Here is an 18,690-nt window from a genome sequence, read left to right as displayed (position 1 = left end):
CTTGTAGTGCAGCAGGCCCTTCTGATAAATGTGTCTACAGAGAAATCAAATAACTTGTTTTTTTCTTTTTTTTTGTGAGGACGATTAGCTCTGAGCTAACGTCCGTTGCCAATCCTCCTCTTTTTGCTGAGGAAGATTGGCCCTGGGCTAACATCCGTGCCCATCTTCCTCTACTTTATATGGGATGCCACCACAGCATGGCTTGACAAGCGGTGAGTTGGGTGGGCGTCCAGGATCCCCGCCCGCCAACCCTGGGCCGCCGAAGCAGAGCGCACGCACTTAACCGCTACGCCACCGGGCTGGCCCTAGCAATCAAATAACTTTTGGCAGTAACACATACAATAGACAAAGCCGGAAGACAAGTGACAAATTCCAAATATTTTCAATTCATATCACAGACAAATATATAAAAGTTTCCTAGAAACTGATGGAAAAAAAGACAACCAACAACCCAATTTAAAATTAGGCAAAGATAAACAGAGAGTTCACAGAAAAGCAAATAAAACAGTTCTTAAATATATGAAAAGGAACTCAAGGTCACTCATAATTCAGAAATGTACCTATTTGTCACCTATTAGAAATCCAAAGTTTGAAAACTACTGTTAGTGAAGCTATTTGGAAAAACGGACTTACATACATAGCTGTTGGGAATGTAAATTAGTACAACTATATAGAGAAAAACTGGGCGATAACTATCAAAATTGCATATGCATATGTCCTTAGACCCAGCATTTTCAATTCCGGGAACTTACTCTACAGATATACATCTGTGCAAGCAACGTTTATCATTCATTACAGCAAACGCTTATCACTGGGAAAGAATGGAAATAAAGCAGATACCCATCCACAGGGGACTGGATAAGTGAATTACTATGTATTATACAATACAATACCAACCATACAATAGAATATTATGCATTTGGGGGGAAAAAAAAGAACAAAGAATTTTCTGCGTCCTAATAAAGAAAGATCTCCAATCTCTTGTTATGTGAAAAAGCAAGATATATAACTGTATGTATAAAATGCTCTTTTGTGGAAGAAAAAAGAAGCGGGGTAATACGAATTTCTATTTTTATTTGCTTGAATTTGCATTAAAAAACTCTACCCCTTTGTATGTTATTTTTGAACCATGTGAATGTTCTCTCTCTTTGCAGTAGATTGCGTTATTGGCCCCATTCTTCACCCTCCCTGCGTCCACACCCTTGCTGTGGCTTCACTGTGGGTGGAATGTCTTTCCCTTCCCTTGACGTGGCCTGGCCATATGACTTGCTTTGATCAATGATGTATGGGTAGAAACGATGGTATGCCAGTGGCTTGCCAGAAATCAGAACCTACTATAAAGCCACAGTAATCAAGTCATTATGGTAATCGTATAGTAATTCACTGGACCAAAACAGAGAATCCAGAATTAGATCCCAGGATATATGAGAGGTTAAGATAGGACAGAGATGGAATCCAAATCAGTGGAAAAAAGATAGAGTGTTTAATAAATAGTGCTGGCACAAATTGGCCATCCACCTAATGAAAGTAAAATTGGACCCATATCTTATACTAGATACAAAAATAAATTCCAGGGCCGGCCCTGTGGCTTGGTGGTTAAGTGCGCGCGCTGCAATGCTGGCGGCCCGGGTTCGGATCCCGGGTGCGCATCGAGGCACCACTTCTCCGTCCATCCTGAGGCCGAGTCCCACATGCCGCAACTAGAAGGATGTGCAGCTATGACATACAACTATCTGCTGGGGCTTTGGGGGGAAAAAATAAAATAAATAAAATCTTTAAAAAAAAAAATAAATAAAAAAAAAAATAAATTCCAAGTGCATTAAAGGCATAAGTGTAAAACAATGAAACAATAAAAAAATCTTCCAAAAAAAAATTTAAGAGAATACTTGCATAATCACAGGATCAAAGAGATTTCCCTAGTGAAGTCTGGAAACTGAGAAGCTATAAAAGGAGACATAATTGATGACCTAAAATTGAAAAATGTTTGTATGGAAAATGATACCACAGACAAAGTCAAAAGACAAAAGATTGTTTTGTAAAAAATATTTTCAACGCAGGACAAAAGATTAGTAGCAAAAATATACAAAGAGCTATTACAAATTGACAAGAAAGGAAGTTCCACTTCTGCTAATAAGGTAGCTTGTATCAGACCAAACCTCCTATAGATTACAACTACAAACTCTGGGTAAACTGTGAAAAACATTGATCTGAAGGCCCTGGCAGAAACCAAAACGGAGCCAACATCTGGAAGAAAGGAACAGCAGAGGGGATGAATTTTGCATCTTTTTAAGCTTTCTGCCTACAGCTCCAGTGATAGAAATCCACCACCACAGGGGAGCCCCAAATTCTGCATATAAACTCTTCCCACGTCTCTGGCTGACCCCTGACCCATGCATGTGCCAGGCAGACGTGAAGCAGCCCGTTAAGGCTAAAAGAATCAAACAGATTTCAGCTACTGCCCATCAAGGGGAGAAAGAGTTTGGAGTGTGAGTTCAGCCTAGTTAACAAACAAACAAACAAAAACTCAACAAAACAGAATCGATAGTTTCCGCAACACATCACTCATAATGTCCAGAATATTATCCAAATTTCCTAGACATGTGAAGAGCAAGGAAAAGGTGACCCAAACCGAAGAGAAAAGGCCATCACTGGAAATCAACCCTGAGACAACCCAGATGTTGGAATTAGCAGAAAAGGATTTTCAACTAGCTATTATAATTATGCTTAGGGATGGAAAGAAAGTTAGTTCAGTAGAGGAACAGAAATTATTAAAAAAAAAAAAAAGGAAATTCTAGAACTGAAATTACAATATCTAAAATAAAACATTATTGGAATTGGCTTAACAGCAGACTGGAGAAGAGAGAAGAAGGAGCCAGTGAACTTGAAACTAGATCAACAGATATTATCCAATTTGAGGAACTGAGAGAAAAAAATATTGGAAAATAAAAAAGAACAGAGCATCAGGGTCTGACAATCAAGAGACTAATGTGTGTAGCTGGTGTCTCAGAAGGACAGGCGAGAAAGAATGGGGCAGCAAAAATCTTTGAAGAAATAATGACCAAAGTTAAATTTGGCAAAAGACAAATTTACAGACTACAGAAGCCCAGCAAACCCTTCTCTGGATAAATACATACGAAATCAAGGCACGTCATAACCAAAATGCTGAAAATCAAAGAGAAAATGTGAGAGCAGCCAGAGAAAAACAACACATGACATACAGGGGAGAGACCACCCCAATGACCACTAACGTCTGACCCAAAGCAGGGAGCCCAGAAGACCGCGGAACAAAAGAGCTGAGAGAAAAAAAACGCCTGTCAACCCAGAATTCTACATCCAGTGGAAATATAAAGAATGAAGGCAAAAGAAAGGCATTTTCAGATAAACTCAAACTCGCAGAATTCGTTGTCAGCAGACGTGCGCAACAAGAAACCCTGAGGGAAGTTCTTGAAGCTGAAGGGAAATGATACCAGAGGGAAACCCAGCTCTTCAGGAGGGAATGAACCAGAAACGGTAAATATAAAAGGCTATCTTTTTCACCCTTCTAATTTCTTTAAAATACGCTGGGCTTTTTTTTTTTTAAAAGATTTTATTTATTTTCCCCCAAAGCCCCAGTAGATAGTTGTATGTCATAGCTGCACATCCTTCCAGTTGCTGCCTGTGGGACGTGGCCCCAGCATGGCCGGAGAAGCAGTGGGTCGGCGCGCGCCCGGGATCCGAACCCGGGCCGCCAGCAATGGAGAGCACGCACCCAACCGCTAAGCCATGGGGCCGGCCCCACTGGGCTTTTTAAAGCAAACATTATAACAAGGTATTGCTGGAAGCCATAGCATTTGCAGATGTTAACAGTATTATAACTACAGGGTACAGTCCAAGCGTGGTAAATGAAACTGCAGGGTTGCTGCATTTTACATGAAAGGGAACCGTGTTAACTAAGTTGACTTAAAAGTTGAGCATGTATATCGTGATCCCTAAGGTATCCACTAAAAAATAATGCAAGGGGGGCTGGCCCCATGGCCTAGTTGTTAAGTTTGGCGCACTCCGCTTCAGCGCCCTGGGTTCGTGGGTTTGGATCCTGGGTGCACACCTACACCACTCGTCAGCCATGCTGTGGCGGCAATCCACATACAAAATAGAGGAAGACTGGCACAGATGTTAGCTCAGGGCGAATCTTCCTCAAGCAAGAAAGGGGAGGAAGACTGGCAACAGATGTTAGCTCAGGCCGAATCTTCCTCAGCAAAAAAAAAAAAAAAAAAAAGCAAGGAACTGTGGGGCAATGCAAAGGTTCCATATCTTAACAGGAGCAGGGGTAACATGACCATACGTGTTTGTCCAAACTGATGGAACTGTACATACACTTAAGATTGGTGCATGTCACTGTAATTTATATCTAATCTTTTTTAAGTGTTTTGTTGGAAAAAAAAAGTATCTGCCTCAGAGTCATTATTCAATAAATGTTAGTTATTATTGTTAGTATGCTGCTAAACAACAGAATATCGGCTTAAGAAATACTGTTCTTTGTACATGCTTCTTTCCTTCTTACCTTAGCGCCTCATTTAGCACATGCTTGTCCTTCTGCCTGGAATGTTCTCACCTTATACTCTTCCCTTGGATAATGCCTAAGCATCCCTCGGTCTTAGCCTAACTGACATTCTCCCAGCAACGGCCAAATGAACACATCCTCTCACAGGCCCCCACAGCACCCTGGACTTGGAGCACTTCCAGCTGTAAGTAAGTTGCACTCATTTGCCTATCGTCCATTTCCTATGAGACTGTAAGATCCATACGGGCACTGGCTTTGTTTTGCTCAATGCTGAATTCTCTAGACTCAACACAGTGCCTGGTACCCAGCTGCTGGGGGCAAAAAGCAGAGACCAAGGGCTCCAAAACCTGTTTCCTTCTTCCCGACGTACCGTTTTGCTCTTTCCAAGTCATCGTTTGCTTGCTCCAGCTCCCGGATGTATTTCTGCAGTTGATCCTTAATTGCTTTTGTCTGGGCAAGGTCATCCTCCAAGGCTGAGATCTGCCGGTAGCCTTCAGAATGCTGCGTTTCGAACTTCTCCTGAAGGACAAAATCGACACTGACTGAAGGATTTCAGATTCTGATAAGCTATGTTGATCTCCCTTCCCTGTCATCTCCTTAAAATATGACTGTCAATCCTGGAATGGATGCTCTCCTGTTGTAGTGGACATGGGTCGTTTTTAGCCACTGAGCATCTTTCCTCCCCTTCTGCACAGCCCGCCAGCACCCTGATTTCTTTAGGGGATTTCTATCTCCCTTATTGTAGGGTCTTTACGGGACCAGTCTTCCCATCACACTCATTAAGGAGCCTCCAGGCTTCCCCTCGAAGCCTCCCACCACAGCCAGGGGACAAGCCTAAACTCAGTCAATAGGACCTTCTCTCCACAGACGTGAACTCTAAACAAGTGAGGGAAGATGGCAGGCACAGGGGGCCGTCATTCAAAGCTGTCATGTGCCAAGTGCTTCCTGCCTCCCAGCCCCCTGAGCATCTTGTACCCTGCCCCCCCAAACCTGGTCCCTGCAGCCTCTGGGTGTCAAGAAGCCACCAACAATCTTCAAAACAATCACTTTGCTCAAGGTGTCAAAGCCTCATCCATGAGGACAATACAAATCCACGTCCCACGACATGCCCATATACAAAGACAGTGTCAGGAATCACAATGGCCTCAGGTGCTTGCGCCTCACAGAAAGAGCACGACATCCTGGACTTGGTTTGACAACTGTTCTGACCTTGTGATCCAGGGAGGGAGGGAAGGAAGAAAAAGAAACCTTTTATTAATTACCAAAAGCAGCTTAGTGTGATCTGGCTAGTGCTTTCAAAGGCAAGGACTAGCCCAGATGACTTCTCAATGATCTGCTGTTGCCCAGTTGTCGCAGCGAACATGTATCACATTATTACTCTGTGCCAGCCTCCGGGCTCAGGACATGACCTCTGTTGCCTCATTTAATCCCATGTATGTGGGGACTGAGGCTCAGTTACTTCATCAGCCCCAAGTCAACTGGCGGCAAATGACTGAGCCAAGACCCAGCCCGGGCCACCTGGGTTCCTGCTCCTAAAACACCTGTGCTCAACTGCCCTCAGCTATTCCAGTCTAGGTCCTGTAGGTGTTGATCACACACACACACTCACTTCTGCTCTGGCTCCCCTTTCAAATTACTCACCTTCACCCAACACCCTTACTACCTTTCCTTCATCTACACATATGAAAGAAAACACTCACTTCCCACAGGAAAAGCCCAACGTCTAAATAGAAAGTTAAAAAAAAACAGGGAAACTCCTCTTCTTTACTCAATCGAATAAACAAAGCTGTTGCTACAAGCGGTCTGGATGCACCGGGGAGAGTGAGGTAATGGTGCCCAGGCCAGAGAGGCATGGCAAGCACCACCGTGAAAGGAGAACATCCACAGAACAAGCAGATTGTTCACAGGGTGAGGACAGGGAGGGCATTCCACATCCGCCCGCTGCTCGGTCCCCTCTGACACTCCGTTTCCCAGCTGTGAGCAGAGGAAGCGTCCCCACGCGGGCAAGCAGGGGCAGACCAGGCCCCGTGCACAGGCGAATTCCCAGGCGTGGCCCTGATCACCTCGCAGCCTTTATCCTGGTGCATCCCAAACAAAACAGGAGGATCCTAGGTCATTAACCTAAATTCAAACACAGCTTCCAAGAGGATGCCGTGAACGGGCTTCTCTGCTGGCATCAAGATTCGGATGGTGCCCTTTGAACTTGTGGACGTGAAAAGCTGCTGCTGAGACGTTGTGCTTTCATTTGGGGCTAATTATAATAAGCTGTCAGCTGATGGAGGCATCAGTAGACGCTCTGTTTGATCCCTTACAGGCGTTTTTATTCAACGCGTGATGAATAAGCCAGTTGTCAAGAAGTCTGACTCAGATGAATACATTTCTCTTAGGTGACTGGCAAACATGTGCTGGTGGCAGTTCTCTATTGCAGGGTATTTCTATTTCTTCCCCTGCTCTACGCTCTGCGTCTCATGCATCTGTCACGTGGTTGTAATGAAGAGGCAGGTCTTCCACAGGTTCCAGGGCCCACCCTTGAAGCAGTGAATTACTCAGTAATTGCTTGCTATTTATTCAGCATCCACAGAGGGCCTCGTACCCTCTCTAACCCATCATTCATACCACTGAGCCTCCTTCCAGTTTTCCATCCTGAGTCCCCTTCAATTTAAGAGCTATAATGATTCCTTAGTGCCTACGGCAAGGGTCAGGCTGTTAAAATGAGTGAAGTGGGCCAGGTGTAGGGATAAAGCAAGTGACACTTAGCCCTCAGTGTCCGAGACTGGGGGTGCGGTGGACTGTAGTGGGGACCGGGGTGAACTGGAGAACGTTTGCTCTAAGCAACCACTACTCGGCTTTTTTGCTGCTGTGGCAGAGTACAGGCCTGATGCGGCCAGATCCGCCAATTCTCAAAGGACGTCAGAAATCCAGATTTTTACAGAGAGCCTCATAACTTTGAATGTTGGTATTAAATATTTAAAATACACTAAAGGGGCCGGCCCGGTGGCATAGCGGTTAAGTTTGTGCGCTCTGCTTCAGCAGCCCGGGATTCACTGGTTCGGATCCTGGGCGCGGCCCTACACACCGCTTATCAAGCCTTGCTGAGGTGGTGTCCTACACAGAGCACTAGAAGGATGTACAACTATGACATACAACTGTCTACTGGGGCTTTGGGGAGAAAAAAGAAAAAAGGAGGAAGATCAGCAACAGACGTTCACTCAGGGCCAATCTTCCTCAAAAAATAAATAAATAAATAAAATGCTAAAAAAAACACACTAAAGATATGAAATTTTACTATCAAAAGAATAAACTGTAAACAAACTTTTAACTCTAGCTAATAATAGCATGCCAAGGTATTTATAAGGAAGTCTACAGATGTCTGTGATTCACTTTGAAATGTATCAGAAAATAAGACAAATCGATGGATGAACAGATATGTAATAAAAAGTACAGCGAAGGTTACAGCTACAGCCTGTGTGGTGGCTATACAGGTGTTCACTGGAAAATTCTTTCAACCTTGCTGTGTGCTTGAAAACTTGCATGATAAAATGTTGAATAAAAACCACTAAAGACTAAGCAAACAACATCTACGGGCAGACTGATCTGTAGACAAGTTTGGGCCCTGGGGTCCATAACATAAAGGTGTGAATTCCACTGCTTAGCTTCCAAGGCCCCTGGGGTCTTTCCTCTGCCCCTCCCCATTCCTTAACCCCCAATCCATTTGTTGGTCCCATTTTTTCCCATGTACCAGTAAAGCCAGGATCCCGACGCCCACTTGACACTCATCCTTGTGCGTGTCTGTGGCAGGTCCAGATTAACTCCTCATCAACCCCCGTGCACCACGCTGCTGGCTACACACACACACCCCTCACCTTCAAACACCAGCTCAAGTCCCTCCCAGCGCCTCCGTGAAGCTGTCTCCAACCCGCACACACCTTTCTCTCTCTAAAGGATCTCACGGTCAATACTACGTAATTGAGCATCTTTTCCCTAAGTGCTTCCTGGTGTTTGTCTTCCCCATGAAGCTTCCAGAAGACAAGGAGCACATCTTCTTCCACCATCCATCACACTAGCCTGGGCACACACTGCAGGGTCTTGGCTCTTTCCCTCAGCAGCTCATTAAAATTTACAGGGGGAGCATTATTTAAAAAAAAAAAAGACATGCAAACACGCTGTGGTCCCACCCAGACTTACTGAGAACGGGAATCTCGGGCAGGGCTGGGTCCAGGCCTGTCTGATGTTTAAGAAGCTGACCAGGTGCTCTGCCTGGCAGTGAGGGCAGAGAGCCACAGTCTCTAGGGCACAGTGTTATACTTAGGGATCAGTGTTATACTTAGGGATCAGTGTTATACTTAGGGATCATCTGCTAAGCCCTACAGAATACCCAAAAGGCAGTCTTTCCCCTTTAGAGCAGTGGTTCTCCAGATACTTGGCAACGTCTGCAGATACTTTGGGTTGTCACAACCTGGGGGGGGATGCTATTGGCATGGAGTGGGTGGAGACCAGGGACACTGTTAAACACCCTATAATGCAAAACTCAGCCCCCACAACAGAGAATGACCTGGGTCCGACGTCAACAGCGCCCAAGCTAAAGAACCTGCCCTGGACCGGCACTGTCCAACAGAACTTTCTGTAATGATGGAAACCTTCTACAGCCTCTCTGTCCAGTCATGAGACCCACTAGAGACATGTGGCTATTGAGCACTTGAAATGTGGCTAGTATGATCGAGGAATTGAATTTTGTTTATTTTAATTAATTTAAATGTCAACAGCTACAGGTGGCTATGGGCTCCCATATTGAACAGCAGCATAACCTTGGACCTTATAACATAATGATCAGCAATTCTAGCGGCACTCCATACTCTAAAACTGTCTACCTCTCACATGCCTTGTGGGACTATTACAGACAGCCAAGAACGGCCATGGGAGCACGTGTGTGACTTGCTTCTCACAAGCTCCTCTCATCGGGGGCATGGAGAGTTGACCTTCACATCTACCCAGCAGGCCTGGAGGTGGGAGGGAGCCCAGGGCCACGGCCCCTCGCTCTGCAGGGCTCCCCCTTTCCGTCACACATTACACGCTGGAAGCCTGTCTACACCTGCGTGCCTTTCCTCTCACCCCCTCACCTTGATGGTTTCTAGCTCCACGCGAAGGCGGTTATTTTCTGAGAGGAGGTCCCTGTTCCTGGTTTCAATTTGTTGCAGCTGTGTCTCCAATTCGGCTTCATACTCCCGGCTTCCCTCCTGGAATTCCCGGAGCTCCTCTTGCGTATTCTCCGCCCTACAGCAGAATTCCCAGACGTCAGATAACAACCTACGGAGCACTTCCACGCTGCTGAGTGCTGTACACGGATTAGCTCTTTACTCAACTACCTTTTGAGGCAGAAACTATCATTATCCTCATTTTACAGATGGGAAGATGAGGTTTAGACAAGATGAGTGACTTGTCTCAAGGTCACAAAGGAAGTCATAAACGGAGCTTGGAGCTGCACCCAGGTGTACCTGAGTCCAAAGCCATTTCTCAACCCGTTCACTCTTCATTCATTCATTTAACATATATTTTTTGAGCCCAACATGTAGTAAATATACTTTAGATGGTGTATCCTCTGCAGATTTATTTATAAGTAGAAGTTGGACATAATATAAATGTTCACTGACCACATCACTATCATCTGTCCCTGCCCAATCCCAAACACCCAATTCTAGCTTCCCAATCCTTAAAATTCAAGGGACGTTTTTTTTTTTTAAATACCAAGCCTGAATTATCTTTAAGTCAAAGTAAGAATAAAGAAATTAGAGGGACTGGTATAAGACCTGCACGTGGAGATGATAAGAGTCCATGGGAAATAAAAAAAAACAACGCTGAACCCACACACATGCGAATGCACATGCATGCAGATACATGCACACACATGCACCCTACTCCCAGATACGGGCACCAAAACACTGGTTTCAAATTTAAAAATCCGCAACAACCCATTCTGCTAGGCATAAGGAGAAGTTCTTTCCCCACACATGAAGGACTGACCTGATATGGCATCCGGGAACTGATAACGCCCTGCCAGAAAACAAGATGGGGAGCAGCAGAACAGTTTGCTTAGGACTGTAGGCTCTGGAGTTCAAATTCTAGCTCTGCCACTTACTGGCTGTGACCTTGGGCAAGTTCACTGGCCTTCACCGAAGCTCAGTTTCCTCATTTGTAAAATGGGCTGGCAATGATTTCTTCCCGGGGGAGTTTTGAGATTTAACGGAGATAATGGATGTTAAGCCCTTCATGGCGCTTGGCACAGAATAGGCCCACAAGGAAAGGTTGCTACCATCATTACGGGGAAAAAAAAAAAGCAGGGTGAACTCTGGAGAACTGACCTCTGCTTGTAGGTCATAGCCAGATCTTTCCAATAGTTTGCTTCTTCCTCCTCAGAGCTGAAAGTCTTCCCCGAGTCCTCCATCGTGAAAGCCGGGGAAGAGATCACTTTTCTTGGGGCATGGTGTCTAGGAGAGAAGGTTTTAAAATTACTACCCACATCTGGTTAAACAGCTGATCTTTAATGGGGGAAAAAAATTCCTGAACTTTATGTTCAATTAAATGATAAAACACCGCCAAAAAACTAAACCCAGACAAAATACAGCCCACTTGCACGTTACATTCCGTGGATAGACAAAACTCCCAGGGTTTGCTGATTTATTATATTTGGGGGTGGGAAAGGGGGATGAGGAAAAAAGAAGGTGAGGATATCTCCTGGGGTTCTAGCTTAGGCAACCAGGGGCCACCACCATCCCCATCACTAGAGACGAAAATTATCAGAAGGAACGCCTTTGGGGCAAGGGCTTAACAAACCCAGTTTGGGACATTTTTAATTTGACACGTCTATGACAAGCTAGATGCAACGCTAGATCTGACACTCAGGGGTGAAGTCTGGGCTAATGACACAAATTTAAGAGGCATGAGTTTGTAGCTGGTTCTTTCCTTTTTCTTGTGACAGCACCCCTGGAGAATCTAATGAGGACTATTTCTGGAACTCAGAGGAATGCCTGTGTTTGAAAGGTGGGCAAAGAAAGCAACACTAATTGAAGGAGATAGAGATGAGAACTAGGAAGAGTGAGCTGTCCTGGGAGTAGATGGTTTCAAGGGAGAAAAAGGGAACGTTCCACCGTATCTGTGAGGCAACAGAGAAGCTGATGAGGTAAGGAGTGGAAAATCCATGAGACTTAGTGAAATGTCGGTCACTGGGGATGTGAGCGGAACAGTTTCAACATCGTGGAGGAGAGAGCAGGAATAAACTGGGTGAAGGAGTAACCGGGAGGCGAGGAAGAAGTGGATGGAAGTCTGGAGAACAGGGTGTGAGGAGAAAAGGAGACAAATTAGTCACTAGAGGCAAGAGGGTGATAAAGGCCTTGATTCTGAGGACTCAGATATCCAGGGCAGAGGTTAGGGAACAATTTCTATTAACAGTTGTCAGTTTATAGACTCCCAACTGATAGAGCCTCTTGATATAACAGCTTATCTTCTGCATTTATTTAAGGCTCCGAGCTTGTCAAACGGTCATTAGGAATCCAAATGAGATGTCTCCAAAGTCCCTTCCTTCCCTCAAGAGAGCTCACAGTCCAGTGTTTGTCCTTGGGGGCAAAAGATTAAACGCAACCCTCACTTTGCAAGACACAACCGGCAAACCGTATTTTTAGCTAAAAATACAAAGCATTCAGCTAAATGTGTTAGTGTTGACATGAACATAATCACCAACTTCTGGAACCCTGGGAGAAATTGAACAATTACACCTATATTCAAGTACAACACTTATCGATAATTCTACATTTCTTAGTACCTGTATTCACTTCCTCCTAATTTCTCTCCCTTCCCTAATTCAGAGAAAACAGCCATGTCCCCACCCACCCACCTGCTTCTGGAGAACAGAGTTTCTCAGAAAGCTTGAGCAATGCAGAGAAGCTGGATGCAGTAGAAAGCTACTGATTTTTTTTCCAGCCCAGCGTTCTTTCTTCCATCGTTCTGTATCAGCATCCACTATTCCCTTGGGAGAACTGACCCTACACTCATTCTGTGTGGTTCAGATGGACTTGAGATCATCTTCTGCACCTGGGAGAACACACATGACTACTCATGCCTCCAGCATCAGTAACTGGCTCAGGGGTGGGCCTAACCCATGCTGAGCCAATGATGGGGATCAGCTAACCCAACTGAGCCAATGACAAGGGTGGGTATAACACAAGCTGACCCCATGATTGGTTCAGGGGTGGACCTAACCCAAATTGAGCCAATGACAAGAGTGGGTCTAACTCAATCTGAGCCAATGACAAGTGGGAGCCAATGAGCGTCCAGGCCCAGGTCTTTCGCAGAGCTATCAAAAAAGAAACGCTCTGGAGGTGTTAACTAACTTTATTGTGGAAATCATTTCACAATACATACGTGTATCAAACCATCAGGTGGTACACCTTAAACTTACGCCATGGCGTATGTCAATTATATCTCCATAAAGCTGGTAAAAAAAAGAACCTCTCTCTTTCCACTAGGGTTCGTAAGCTGGTGGAGGTAAGCTGCAGCTGCCAGCGGTCGTCTTGTTATCACAAGGGAGGAGCCTGCCTGAGATTGAAGCCACGACGGAGAGCAGGGCCAACAGGTGCAGAGACCGGGTCCTGATGGTATGGTTTGAACACCTGGCTCCAGTTGTACCTGATTTAAGGTTACGAGAGATAATCAACTCCTTTTCTCGGTTGTACCCGTTAGAGTTGGATTTCTGCCACAAGAGAGTCCTAATTAATGTACGGAGTAAAGGATCTTGTTTGCTGAAAGTAAAAAGGACAGAGTACCTAGAGTGTAAATAACAGTAATTAATATGGCGACAGGTAAGGGTGAACCCAGGTCTGGTATGCCCTGCTCAAGACGTAAGCTCTAAGGAGCCCAGATCTCATCTAATAGGTACTCACCAAACCAACGTCTATAGCGTCAAGAACCCAGAGGCCATGCAACTGTAACTGAGTACCATGTGGCCATTAATGATCTTATTGAGGACACTCTCAACTGCATGGCATGGGAGGAAGACTGTGCACTGCAGAGTGAGAAAGTGAGGAACTAGGAATAATGAATATAGACTGATTTTTCCTGCTATTTGGAAAAGATCATGTCCAAGGTTCAATGTAATTAGTCCCTGCCCACATCTCTAAACATTTCCCACCCCCAGACCCCTCACTCACTCATGCTCCACCCACACTGCCTCCTTTCTGTTCCTGGAACACACCAAGCTTGCTCCCACCTCAGGGCCTTTGCACTTGCTGTTTTCTCTGCCCGGAAAGCTTGTCCCTCAGATCTCTGCCTGGCAGGTTTCCTTCTTGCCTTTCAGTTCTCAGCTGAGACTCCACCCCTGAGAGACTTTATCTGAATATCCCACCAAACACCCACTCCAGCCCTTCACTATCATATTAACTAACCCTGCCTTGTTTTATTTCATCACTTTATGAGTTTTGTTTTTGTTTATCTTCCCCCACTGGAATATCAGTCGTTGAGCACTGGGACCTTCTCCATCTTGCTTTTTAATCCCCAATGCCCAGAACAGTGCCTAGCATGTAACAGGCACTCAACAAGCACTGTGGAATGAATGAACATAGGGGGAGACAGAGATCGACCACTAGCTGGAAGGGGATGTGAGGTTAAGGAAAGGCATGAAGCAAGAGGCCCTCTGAAGGCTAGTTTACAGTTGATATCCATAAATCCCTAAGATGCTTCTCAGGATGGGGACCACCTCTCTCTCTCTCTCAGCACCTGAGTGGCATCTCATGAATGGGAAGGGATTGCAGGAAAGGATACAACGTTGGAATCTACCCCCTCCCCATATTTACAAGATAAGGAGCATCTGATACAGTTATTGGAGTTTCATAACCTTCATCCTGCACTCTTATGACAGATGAGTTTTAGAAAAGGACTTCTTAAAACACTGTTATCACAGCCAGTGAGGCTTAAAACCTAATCCTCAGGAAAGAAATGAATTTGAGATGTTTTAGGAGGCGCTTCCATTGCAGGGGAGGCTCTAATTACAACCACGCTGAAGGGAAGGATCTGGATTGGAACTTCAGGGACTGGGGAGAAAGCAGAGACCTGAGCTTCTCTCACAGCCTGCACAATCTTTGACTCCTTCAACTAAAGGAGAAAAACCACAGACCTGGCATTTCAACCCCAAACCCCTGCATTTTAAAAACAATCCTTAGGGAAGAGAAAAAAATGTACTAGAGGCTAAGGGGAAAGAAGTCACAGCTGAACTTCACTTTGTTATGAAACAGCGATCTTAAAAATAGAAGATTTTTCCTCTGCCATTTGAAAATGTCTCAAACTTCTAATGTGCGTTATTCTCTGCCACAGAAAACAGGGAAGATGACTTGTAAAGGTTCCCTCTTCCAGCCTTATTTACTGAATTTTGTCATCAACTTCTGTTTGCTGTGTGCTGGGCACTTAAGTTATTTTCAAACAACTTTATCTTCTTGAAGCTATTCAACTGTAAGAGTAAGCAAGGCAATCACTGGGTTTCTTAGAAGATGAAGCTGGAGCAGAAACACTGTATGCCTTGACCATCTCCATGGGTGCAAGTGAGTGGCAGAGGCAAACCAGACCCAAGTGCAACAGGGGTCTTGGAATTCAAGTTCAAGGTCTCCCTAGGGTTGCAAGCAGACTGATCAGAGTCACTCCTTTCATTTGGCTTACACTGTCTTTTAAAAGGCACTGTGACAGGCAGATGTTAACACTTGTTCATGGTACACACAACTTTGCACCCACGATCTTAAAAATGAATATTGCATGCATTTATTTCATCAGTGCTACAGGTGTCAGGCCTCCTAACTTGGGTTCTCAATATGCCATCGCGCCCAAGCAGCTCTATGGACAAATCTAACGGGCACCTCAAATGTATCTGCTACAGCACTCAAGGAAGAACAAACTGGAATCAAGTGGTTCAGAAAGTATCTATTTTCTATTTTGCGTAACTTAGACCCGCTATTCCTACAAAAATGTGTTTCAGCAAAGTTTTTTTTTTTTTCTGCACGTCTTGCATGATTGAATTTAACAGGAAAGTCTGAAAACACACTTGAGACACACACCTTTGATTTCAAAACTCTAGAAAAAAACAAAGCAATCTTTCTTGGCTCTCCTCGGAGTGAAGACAGCCAGCACAGCTGGTAAGGAGCAACACACAAGTAGAAACCATGGGGAATCAGCTCACCACCCTTCTCCACCCCAACTCCAATCCTTCCCAATGAAAACACAAGGAAGAGCTGAAGGGAAAGGGAGGAACGGAAAAAAGTTGCCAAATGCTGGCACGTGCTCCAACAGCTTCTATGTTATGACACAGGCTTTGCATTTTGCAGAAGTGACATCACTGGGGCAGAATCAGTCAAGAGTCAGCAAGTCTGGCTTCTGTCTGTGCTTTCAAAGTCTGTAATGATCTACCCACAAAAGTCCTTAGGTATGCAAAGACATTTGCTCAGGGGTGCACACCATCATTCACTGACATGGCAAATGAGAGAAACTTCACTGAGTGCTTCAATAGAGCACTGATCGGAAAACTATGCAGTTAAGAAGAATTATATGTACTAATATGGAAGAAAATTCATGATATGTTAACAAAGGATGCCACTTTGTTTACAAATGTATCTCCCTCCCTCTGCATACTTAGAAGAGTCTGGAAGGATGTACTAGAATGGGGGCAAAGCAGGCACTGCGTTGAGAACTTGTACCTGACACCCTTCTCTACTACCTACACCGACTTTTACAGGACCATATATTGCTTGTGAAATTTTAAGAAGCTTAAATTTGGACATAAAAAATAGAATAGCTATTGTTCCAGGATAATATTATTTTACTGAACCAAAATGCCAGGGAAAGAATTTTTCCTGCCGTGGTGTCCCCCTCGTCCATCCCTTTTCAGACATTTCCGAACACCTAAGTGGTAGGCACTACTGGGAGAGGCAGGCACAGAGCACTTACATCATACTAGGTGCAAACACAGTACTAGCTGCTGACACAAACTTTCTGTATGAAGGCGTGCTGCTAGTAGGAAATTATCTTGTAAGGAAAGGGAGTGTAATCTCTCTGGGCTCACAGTTCTAAGGCAAAAGAACACACTTTGGAAACAAAAATAACATCTTAACAGAATAAGCCAAGTTAAGAAACTATTATCTAAAATGGAATAAAACATACCAATCAGAGGCCCCTGAGACTTCAAGGACATAGAGCATCTGGATGGAATCCGACACAAAAGACACACTAAGAGGAAAGATTTAAGTTTCAAAAGTGGTTCAATACCATTGTGTGTGTGTGGGGGGGGGGTCAGATAACAGGTGGCTCTTGGGAGTCGCTGAGATTCAATTACTCTTCAAAGCACCCTACCTATGTCCTAAAATGTCATTCTATCCCAGAATACACAAACAAAACTAGCATAGAAAACGACAAATCTCTGCCCAGCGAGCGCTGCTAAAGCCATTTCTTTAGAAGTGAACTTAAAAGGGGCCTTGGGCTAAAAGTAGAAAAGAGACAACCTGGTACAAACCCTGGACAAAGAAATCAGGCAAGCTCAGACCCTCAGGAGGCAGAGAACCTGCGATGACTGGAGGAGATAATGTAGCTTCCCAAAAAGCGGTGTCAAGGTGACGGCGGGGTTTCCCATGACCTCAGAGAGGCAGGTAAGCCCGGGCACTGCATTCAAGCTGTAGAACAGGCGTTTTCATCCTTTATCCAACCCTTCCCCAGAGCGCTGTCAAGGGAAATCTGAACCGTCCTGCGGCAGAGATCTGAGAAAAGCGGAGGGAAGGAGACTGTTCCAAACACGTTCCCGAAGGGAGAGAAGTGCCAAGGATGGGGGGGAGGGTTTTGGAAAGAGGCCTGTGCTGAGGGTGGAAGCGGGGGGGTAGGTGGGCCAGCAGGGGGGCTGCGAGGAATGGGGGGAAATGGGGGCAGCAGGAGGAAAGGCGTGGCGGGGACTGAGAAGGGGCAGAAAACAGAGCTAGAAAAGTCTAGAAGAGTCAAGGAGAGGAGTCTGCGGTGGGAGGGAACGGGCGGGCAGAGGAGCCGGGCTGCGGCGACTGAGGACGCGGGGGGCAGAAGCACCGAGGAAGTCAAGGAGGGAGGGGAGGGCAGCGGGTCCGAGCGAGACCAGCGCTGAAAGGGAAACAAAGTTGGCAAGGGCGAGGAGCCGGGCGCGAGGACACAAGAGAGGGAAAGCACCCAGTTAGGGAAGGGGGCTCCCAGGCAGCGCGATTTTCCAGCCCAGCGCCCGGGACCGGCGGAGTCTGGGCGGCCGGGAAGCGATGCACCAGCGAGGGGCGCGGCAGGGTCCCCGCACGGCGGCGCCCGGGGGTCCCGAGAGCGCAGCGGGCGCCGAGGCGGGGCAGAGGAGCTTCCCGGCGGCGGCGGCCCCCGCGCAGCTCCCAGCCCCGCCGGCTGCAGCTCCGCACTTACCGGGCTCGGGCGCCGAGGACAGGCGGCGGCGGCGGGGAGCGGCGCGGCCCGCGGCTCCGGACACCGCCCCCGCCCCCGCGCTCGCGTCCGGCGCCGCCCATTGGCTGCCGCGCCACGGGACCGCGTCCGCCTCGGCCAATCAGCGCCGAGCAGCGCGGTTTGGAAACTTTTTTCCCAGGGCCCCGGGCGCGGCGCGGCCACGCGGCGGTCCTGGGCGGGAGGGGGCCTGGGAGACTCCCGCTGCTGGGCTGGGACCCGGCCGGCCTTGGAGCCTGCAGGCTGCTCCTCGGACACCCGGGGAATGGGCTTGGACTTGTGGGCCACAGACTTCATGAAAATACGACTTCCTCCCCTTGTCACCGATTAGATTTTCCCCATTTTTCCACTTTCCCCAAATCAGAGGGAAGGACAAAGATCCAGGTCTGCTTAGGCTAAGGAATGCCCCATGTCCTTCCTACTCCTTCACACCCAAATGAAAATCTTCAACCTCATTATCTTCTTTCTCAAACGCAGCAAAACTTTGCAAAAGTTTGGTCTCGAACCTGGCTTTGAATTCTAGCTCTGCCCCTTAGGAGCTGTGTGATCTTGGGCAAGTTACTTATACTCTCTGGGACTTAGTTTCCTCATCTATAAAATGGAGTTCATGATAGGATTCTACCTCACAGGGTTATGCAGAGACTAAATGAGATAGCTTTCGTAAAAAGTTT

General features: G+C 46.2%; 1 protein-coding gene across 3 annotated transcripts in view; it reads right to left on the bottom strand.

Moving 5' to 3' along the window:
- Positions 1-18,024, bottom strand: part of NDE1 (nudE neurodevelopment protein 1) — a 28,729-nt gene extending 10,705 nt beyond the window's left edge. The window contains exons 1-4 of one of the 3 annotated variants that reach the window (XM_087417007.1): positions 17,984-18,024; positions 10,897-11,022; positions 9,658-9,811; positions 4,911-5,059 (exon numbers count right to left, since the gene is read on the bottom strand). In XM_087417007.1, coding sequence (XP_087273133.1) covers positions 4,911-5,059; positions 9,658-9,811; positions 10,897-10,979 — 386 coding nt within the window. In that variant the 5' untranslated portion in view covers positions 10,980-11,022; positions 17,984-18,024. Of the gene's footprint in view, positions 1-4,910; positions 5,060-9,657; positions 9,812-10,896; positions 11,023-17,075; positions 17,306-17,983 lie in introns of those variants that run through there. The other 2 variants (XM_014796327.2, XM_004441841.3) reach the window with 2 other exon arrangements.
- Between the last annotated feature and the right edge of the window lie 666 nt (positions 18,025-18,690).

Source organism: Ceratotherium simum, chromosome 26 (assembly GCF_057802395.1).
Source record: "Ceratotherium simum simum isolate JZ-2026a chromosome 26, ASM5780239v1, whole genome shotgun sequence".
Taxonomy (NCBI): Eukaryota; Metazoa; Chordata; class Mammalia; order Perissodactyla; family Rhinocerotidae; genus Ceratotherium; species Ceratotherium simum.
The sequence above is the reverse complement of the archived record's forward strand: the minus strand, read 5'-3'. Positions and strand labels throughout refer to the sequence as shown.